This window comes from Python bivittatus, unplaced genomic scaffold (genome assembly GCF_059951505.1).
Source record: "Python bivittatus isolate LINGU-HERP-01145 unplaced genomic scaffold, Pbiv_v1 ctg000400_np1212, whole genome shotgun sequence".
NCBI classification, from domain to species: domain Eukaryota; kingdom Metazoa; phylum Chordata; class Lepidosauria; order Squamata; family Pythonidae; genus Python; species Python bivittatus.
The window spans coordinates 9,490,229-9,498,466 of record NW_028277073.1 but is presented as its reverse complement, the minus strand read 5'-3'; the positions used below and the strand labels follow the sequence as shown (position 1 = coordinate 9,498,466).

At 39.3% G+C, this 8,238-nt stretch overlaps 2 protein-coding genes across 6 annotated transcripts in view; both read right to left on the bottom strand.

Annotated features, from left to right (window-relative positions):
* Positions 1-1,108: 1,108 nt before the first annotated feature.
* The window catches only part of PCDH15 (protocadherin related 15), a 435,688-nt gene continuing 428,558 nt past the window's right edge, over positions 1,109-8,238 (bottom strand). For 2 of the 5 annotated variants that reach the window (XM_088144397.1, XM_088144398.1), the window contains exons 35-36: positions 7,883-8,018; positions 1,111-2,726 (exon numbers count right to left, since the gene is read on the bottom strand). In XM_088144397.1, coding sequence (XP_088000523.1) covers positions 2,175-2,726; positions 7,883-8,018 — 688 coding nt within the window. In that variant the 3' untranslated portion in view covers positions 1,111-2,174. Of the gene's footprint in view, positions 2,727-7,882; positions 8,019-8,238 lie in introns of all 5 variants that reach the window. The other 3 variants (XM_088144402.1, XM_088144401.1, XM_088144400.1) reach the window with 3 other exon arrangements.
* On the bottom strand, positions 2,733-6,242 carry LOC148215182 (uncharacterized). Its single transcript, XM_088144252.1, is given in 1 exon segment — positions 2,733-6,242. A coding segment is annotated over 1 exon segment (1,446 nt). The 3' UTR covers positions 2,733-4,796.

Here is an 8,238-nt window from a genome sequence, read left to right as displayed (position 1 = left end):
TCTAGAGGACATGAAATATTGCTTGTAGAATAAATGGCCCAGAGAAAGGTACAGGTAGTTCTCAGCTGATGACCACAGTTGGGACCTGAATTTCCATCGCTAAGCAATGCAGTCATAAAACAAGACATCACATGACTGCATCACTTAGCAACCACAATACCAGCACACCCTGTTGTTGTCATTAAGCAAATTCCATTGGTCATTAGCCAAGGACCTACCCCAATCCAAGCCATTCCAGGCTTGGTCCATCCCAGCCCCGAGTCTCAGTAAAGTAAGGGACTGCTTCCAACTCCCCACCACCTGCATATCTCCCCCCATCTCTGCCATTTTGGCCACCCTGTGTCCTGCCTTGCGGGGTGGCAAGCAGCCCCAGAACTGTATGGCTCTGGGGCTGCTTGCTACACTGCAACTCAGGGGTTTCTTGGCACACTGCAGCTCTGGGGCTTCAAGAATCCCTGCTGCAGTGCCCAGGAAACACCAGCAAGCATTTGTTCACCCAGCTGCCTTCTCTTCCAGTCCCTGCACTGACCTTTCGCCTTTTACACCCAGCTGCTGCAGCAGAAGCAAAAGTATCTCACTGCCTTTGCTGTCTCTTTTTCAGACCTCCAGCAAATGCTTCCTACACAAGGCTCCCCAGCCCAGCCAGCAGCCTGGTGCAAATCAGAATGCCAGCCATTGGGGAAGGCAGGAAACAGTTTCACCCAATGGGAAAGCGCTGGGGGTTGGCTCAGCTTCTCCAGCAAGCCTTCCTATGTGTGGTTCCCTAAGCCATCCCCCAGCACTTTCCCATTGGGCAAAACCACTTCCTGCCTTCCCCATTGGCCAGCATGTTTATTTGCACCACCCTGTTGGGCCGGGCTGGGGAGCCACGTGTAAGAAGCGTTTCCCAGGGTAGCATGGTGGCCGTGGGTCTAAAAAAGAGACAGCAAAGGCAGCAAACTACTTCTGCTTTGGCTGCAGCAGCTGAGTGCAAAAAGTGAAAGGTTGGTGTAGGGAACTGGGAGAAAAGGCAACTGGGTGAATAAATGCTTCCTGGCACTTCCCAGGGGCTGTGGCTTGGCACTGTGCTGTGACTCAGGGGCTTCTCACAGCCCCAGAACTATGTTGCACCAAGAAGCCCTTTAGCTGCAGCATATAAGCAGCCCCAGAACCATGAATTTCTGGGGCTTTTGGCACCCTGCAAGGCAGGGTGCAGGGCAGCCAAAGAGCAGAGATGGGGGGGGGGAGGAAGGCAGGTGGGGGGAGTTAAAACACCCTTGCAGTCATAAGTGTGGGCGGGCTGCCAAGCGCTCAAATTTTGATCACATGACTGTGGGGGACACTGCAACAGCCATAACTCTGGGGACCAGTTGTAAGTCCATTTTTTCAGTACTGTCATAACTTCGAACGGTCACTGAACAAATGGTTGTAGGTTGAGGACTACCTGTATAGCATTAGCTGATGGCTACATTCTTTTGAATACATTCTGATTAGGTATAAGGCACATTGAAAGGAATATAATGAATTTCAAAGGCAGTTGTAATTTGTTATAAAGAATAATTCAAAGAAGGAATCAACACTCAAAGAAGGAATAAAGCCCCATAAGTAAATCCCCATAAAAACAAACCTTGGAATGATCAATGTGATTCTAGCTGGCACAGGATATAGCCAAAGAAAGAACCATGGCATCATCATTACAGTCTGGAAACAACTTGGAACAGAAAATATGTGATTATTACTAGGTCAACTTGGAGCATGTTTATATGTTGTGAATTAAGCTTCTGTGGGTCTTACAGACCAATCAATCAAATAAGTGACCATTGCCTTTTTAGTTATAAACACTGAACAATCAATGTTTGAACATTCAAGTATTAGTTTTATGGTTGTTATTATTAGTCAATAACTCTGAAGCCAACAAATGAGTCCATTTTAATGAGTATTTGTTCAGTGAATTTGGAGCCCATGAAAAAGACTTGTTGGGAAGAAATATTAATTAGTACAAACGTGAGTGCAAATTTTCTGGACTTTTTTTGTTTTTGTTTTGTTTTTCCTTTTACTTTAAAGCATTTTGTTTGAAGTATACAACTTATGTGCACAATACAAAGTTTGTACGGTTTTCCTTGGTGATGATAAAAAGTGGTTTTATTATTATAACTATTATAAATGGGAATAAAAATTGAAATGAAAAAGAGAGGTCACAGTTTTGTCATTGGTATGTGAAGGTTGTTCCAAGGACCCATCCAGAGTTCCTCATCATCTGACTGTGCATGATCACTGGGCAACTCCAAAGCCTCTTTGATACCTTCATGATCAAGAATGGACTCTTGCTGTTCTGTGCTTTTCAATCTGCTTCCCCCTGCTTTTGTTGCTATGTTGTCCGTGTCCACAGCAGAGGCAGCAAAGGAAACACTACAGGGTCTGGTGTTCAGTTTCTCGTTACATGATGCCCCTGTTGGAAATGTGTTCAGTGGTATGTTTTCCTCGTGTGTTACTCCTAACTTATCAAGTTTCTTGAATTGTTTTCCCAGTCTTGCAGGAGATGTGACCTTCAAATTGTTCGAAAGGCAACTTCGACGGGTTCTAATAACTGACCCATTTTGGGCTATGTAGATATTGCCATTGATATTGGCTTGAATATTGGGGTTGCTGAGACGGTTCCTCTGGCTTTCTGGGGCACTGTCCTCTCCGGTGGAGCTGGCCTCATATTCAGGATCGAGGACCAACTTGATCCTTTTCTTTTTTGCCCACTGGATGACAACAAAAAGAGAGAAATCATTTAACCACCTCCTCGTTTATTTTTAATGCAGAACATGGCTGTTCTTATGTCTCGACTAAAAAACTAAGCATAGAAGTATTTATGATAGTCCCTCTGACTAATGCATCACTTTACACTTGAGGTCAGTCTTAGCTAAAATGTTAGCTAAAATATTCCAACTTGGGAAGAAATACTTAGGGGGTGCCATCTACAGGTAGAATAGTGGTATGAATCTATATATTTACAGTAGTGCTTAAAAGTTTGTAAACCCTTTTGAATTTTCAGTATTTCTGAAACATTTCAATATGTTTTTGACTCATTTGTTTACTTGGGTTCTCCTTACCTACTTTTAGGACATGTGTGAAGAACAGATAATGTTTTAGGTCATATTTATGCAGAAATATTGAACGCTCAAAAGGGTTCACAAGCACCACTGTATATCTGTCTCTGGGCCTGCATCTGGATCTACTGTATGTTTCAATCATATGGAGGTATTTTTTTGGGGACAACTGTAGGTATTTCCAGACATTTCCTATAAATCATAAAACCACTGTAGGTGAGACTGTACATTATTACCCTACGGAGGGATCTCTCAGACAGCACTGATTCAGTTTCTGAAATTTGTTCAAAGCCAATAGCTTAAAAATACCATAATCTGGTGCACATCCTTCCATGATCAGATAATGAGGATTTATTTAAAGTTCCATATATGATAGCCTTATTATGAAATAATTCAACTATCAACTTGATCACAAAATAAAAACAGACAAATGTATAGGCCTTAGCAATAGGCATGGTACCCATGCTAGTAAGGTACTCATGCTAATAAAAATAATTGCCTCCTTCCAGAGTAAGTCATTCAAAATACTATATAGTAACAAAAGCTTATGAAGAGCACTTGATATTTCTTCTTATCATGGCTCATTAGATCAAATGAAGTAATAATCTTTTTTCTCAAGGAAGTGCAAGGTATGGACATATTTAGAAAAAATGAAGATGACTGTCCATCCAAGATTGCTCTGACCAAAAGGCTCTAATATGCATGTGCCTCTCATCATTTAAATTAATTATTTTACCCAAATATGAAATTCAGAAACAAGCAGCTAAAGACTGTAGTAAGAGAGTCTATATGATTAATTATCCTTATAATTGGCACTAGCCAAGGAAGTGTAACGAAAAAGCACCAGTCTATTTAAAGATGAATTTCCATGCAAAAAAACAAAACTACCAGCTTAAGGAATAAAGGGATAGACTATTGGGAAACAATTTTACATTGAAAAGATTGATTATAAATAAAATGGCTTTTTAAAAGCATGCAGGCGTTTTTAGGAAATGCAAACCATGCGTTATAGTGATGTACATATGTTTCAGCGCACAGCTAATTCACATAGGTTTTCTTGAGGATTGCAGCTTCAAGGGATAACTTGCTTGTGTGAATGGATCATCACTGGAAAGAAGGGTCACAGCAATTCACACCACTTCAAACATCTTTACTGCTGAATAATCAAGTGAATCAGAAAGCGCTATGTGGTGATTTATACTGCCTGAAATAGCTTCAAAACAAACTCTATAAATCTGCCTGTAATCTAGAAATGTTACATAACTGAAAGCAGGCTACACTCTTTAAAAAATATCTACTTGGTGTGTCCTCTGATGAGGATGAATTTGATTTTGCTCATTTTTCCAATCTTAGTTTCCACATCTCGTTGCATTCTGAAAACAAAAGGTCTACTTGAAAATTCCTATTTGTATCTATATGTTCCAATATGCACACTTTTGTATTTCCCCAATATCCTTATCCTAGAATGCTTCGCCATGGTACTAAGAGATTTATAACAATATTATACAAATTTAATTCTTGAGGCCTCTTGACTTTTTCAGATTGGAACATGTAATTTAGCTTCTGCAAAAGAATGACTAATTTCCATATTTTGTCTATCTAGTTTGTTCTGCAAGGTTTTCATAACGCTTTCTCATTTGCAAAAAGCAATACAGCGTGCACAGCAAACAAACAAAACCCCCACTTTACTGCAAACTGTCTAACTGTAGTCTCACTTTTCTTTTAGAAGGATGTGGAATCAGTAGGAATATCTGATTCTGTAGTATCTGGAACATCTTTGGTATCCTGGTCTGACTCTCCTAAATATCCTGCAGGGACTTTTTTCTTTATATTTTCACTTTCCATGTCTTCTTTGGAAACTGCTGCTGATGTTGATTTCTTGATAGTGCTATTCTCCTTTTTGTTAGCATCTAGCTCAATCTCTTCTTCACTGCTCCCTGTCTGTTGGCTGGAGGCAGTTTTTTCACTGTTGGAGATGGTTTCATGGTCACCTGATTCCTCCTCCTCCTCCTCCTCCTCCTCCTCCTCCTCCTCCTCCTCCTCCTCTTCTCCTCCTTTCTCTTCTTTTTCTTCCTCCTCTTCTACAGCTGAAGGTGATTCTTCAGTATCTTCAGATATTTCAGCTATTGCATCATCTAACTCACTTCCAGCTCTAGAATGTTTTTTGAAACTGGACCCAGAGTCTTTGTTTCTCCTTGCCTTTGGAGTAATTTCACTGCTGATGGAACTTTGCACTGATGATGAGATTTTTGACTCTGTATCATCTTCCACAGTATCAGAAACTTTGCTCTGAGAATTGGTTGTTTCATCTTCTGAGCTTGATGTGGATCCAGATGAATCTGAATGTTCTTCATCAGAGTCCACCGTGCTTTCAGTAGTTTCATCTTGGCCTAGTGTAACTTTCAAATAATCTTTATCTGTTTGAGATGCTGAAGAACTACTTTCTGATGAAGAGGAAGAAGAGGAGGATGTTGACTTATCAGTCATAGAAGATGATGTTCTTTCTTTCTTTTTTCCATAATCAGATTCAGATTCGCTTTCTGCTGTGACACTAATTGAGATTCCTGACTTAGATTCAGATTCACTTACTTCCTGAGAGGTACCATGCTCCTGACTTTTCTTCAAAACACTAGCACATTTCAATGCATGGGCAAGCTTCTTTGAAGACGGTACATCATCTGCTGATTTCTGGAAATAGCTTCCCTTAATAACCATACTGTCTTCTCCATCCAGTTGGTGTGCTGCCATCAACTTGGCATAATCTGAATCTTTGCCTCTTCCTTTTTGTAGCATCATTGGAAATATCTTTGCTTTTTTCCACGGGGATGGTGCTGTTTCAGTTGCTGCTGGCCGGTGAGCACTAACTGCTATTCGGCTCAGCTGCATCACTGCTCTTAGTTTCCTTCTTCCCTGGCTTGGACCTTCTCTTACAGTCTTCTTTTTACCTATAGTACTAAGAGCTAATTGAGATCCTGGCTTCTGGGTTACAGTTCTTCCAACTTGACTTGTTCCCTGTTAATTATATAAGTGGAATTTACATATGACTTCAGCACGATTTTGGAAAACTTTCTGGAACGAAACTTGATACCATAGACTATACAGGGTATGAAAAAATGGAGCAATTAATATCCAGCTCTTATCTAGAACCAAAATAAATATGTAGACCATAATCTTACAGCATCACAGGCAGCTTGAATTTAGAATGTCCATGCAGCATTTGTTAAATTTTCTCGGTGGCAATTAACATTTGCCTCAATAAGCATGATTATTTTTTTTAAAAAACCCTGAAGAGCTGTGTATTCAAGGAATATTGGTAATAACTATTTTCCTAAAAGAAAATCCAGCTTTTGGGCATTTTGTGTGACTTGTAACGGGAAAGAGCATACATATGGGGGATTAGCAGAGATCATTCCCCTTTAATTATAAATCTCATATCACCCTGATATTTTACAAAATAGAAAAAGATTTTAGATATCCACTCATTAGCTGAAAAACTTGAATTTTATTTTATTCTGATAAACATTTTAGATTATTAGTCTGACCACTAGAGGGTACTACAGATCTGAACAAGAACAGGAGATGTCAAAACCATATTCAAAAAAATCCTGGGTTTAGGCCTATATTTATTTATTATTTTTATTTTTATTTATACATAGACTTATCCCCACCCATCTCCCCTCAGTGAGGGACTCTGGGCGGTTTACATCAAGTTAAAACAATAAATACATAATTAAAATTTATAACTATATATATAACTATTAACATGGTATAGGTGGTTAGCAGAATGAAACTGTCACATACAATACTCCCCATGAGTTATTGACTGTTGAGTATTCACCCTACTAATACTAGACATCCTGCATATAGCAAGGGGAAGTACTGTTACTAATATGGTATGAAGTTCAGGGGTAGAGAAGAGGTATTTATTTATTTAAAAGTAACAGTTGCATTTATTAACATGCCACTTCAGTCATGCTACTAGATGCAGCTAGGCTTCTATAATGCTTAGAGGGGAAAAATGTTACTACAGAAATAATAAATGAACTAATCCTTGGCCTTGAGATAATGTCAGTTGGTTATTATTCCAAAGGCAGGATATAATGATAGATTATCCACTTAAGAAATATAAAATGAATGATGGTTTCAAGGTCTGCTGATTAGAATTCCTGCATTCACTTTATAGTATTATAAGCACTAAAGAATCCACTTGTATTTATTTGAACTTTTCAAAAGTCTATGTTGCACTTTAATTCTGACTTCATTAATGTGGTAGTTTGAGGCCCTTATTTATAAATATATTGATTGTGGTTTTCTATTTTTTTTCCCTAAATTTTTTGATTGGCAAAAATCCAAACACTGATAGTGATATGGATCCTAAGCTAAATGAATGGAAGGAGAAGTTTCTGGAGAAGATTCCCCCTTCAGTTGCATTTTTGCATTTTGCGATTTTGCATTTCTCTGGATAACTTTGTCTTGTCCCAGAAAAGATTTTCTGGAAAAAGAAGACAAGAGCATTCCTAATGAATATGGGATGAGATCAGTGGGGGATGGGGGTGGGGGCTGGCAGGCTGCTGAGGAAGAACAGAATTAAACCATATCGGGCAGAAGTCTGTCTGGTTTTAGGCAGCTGTACCAGCACTATGATCTCAAACAGTTCAAGAAAGTAAGCATGCCTCTTTCTAGGGGCATGCAAGCAAGAAACACCAAACTTCTCTGAATTTCTTTCCATTTGCTTCTTTTAGAGCTTTTGCTTACTAGAACAATGAATTTAAATGAATTTTGGAATAGCATCAGACCAACAAACGTACCTCTGCTTCTGTCGAAGTCCCCTGTGGACTATAATAATATCCACCATCGCTCTCCACAACCACTTCACCATATTCATCATACATGCCAGAAGGAGACAACAGACGCCGCCGACTTCCATATTGAGGCAATTCGTACCTGGGGGAAAAGCCAGGTACAGACATCTTCCATGTTTTTATACAAGTAGATTAAAGGACATACTAATGTACTTCTTTATTACACACACACACACACACACACACACTCATTCATTCATTCATTCATTCATTCATTCATTCATTCATTCATTCATTCCACTACTTTCAGTTTCTCCATTCCTTGCCCAATGAAAGACCTAATTTTTCCTCGGCTTACTCTT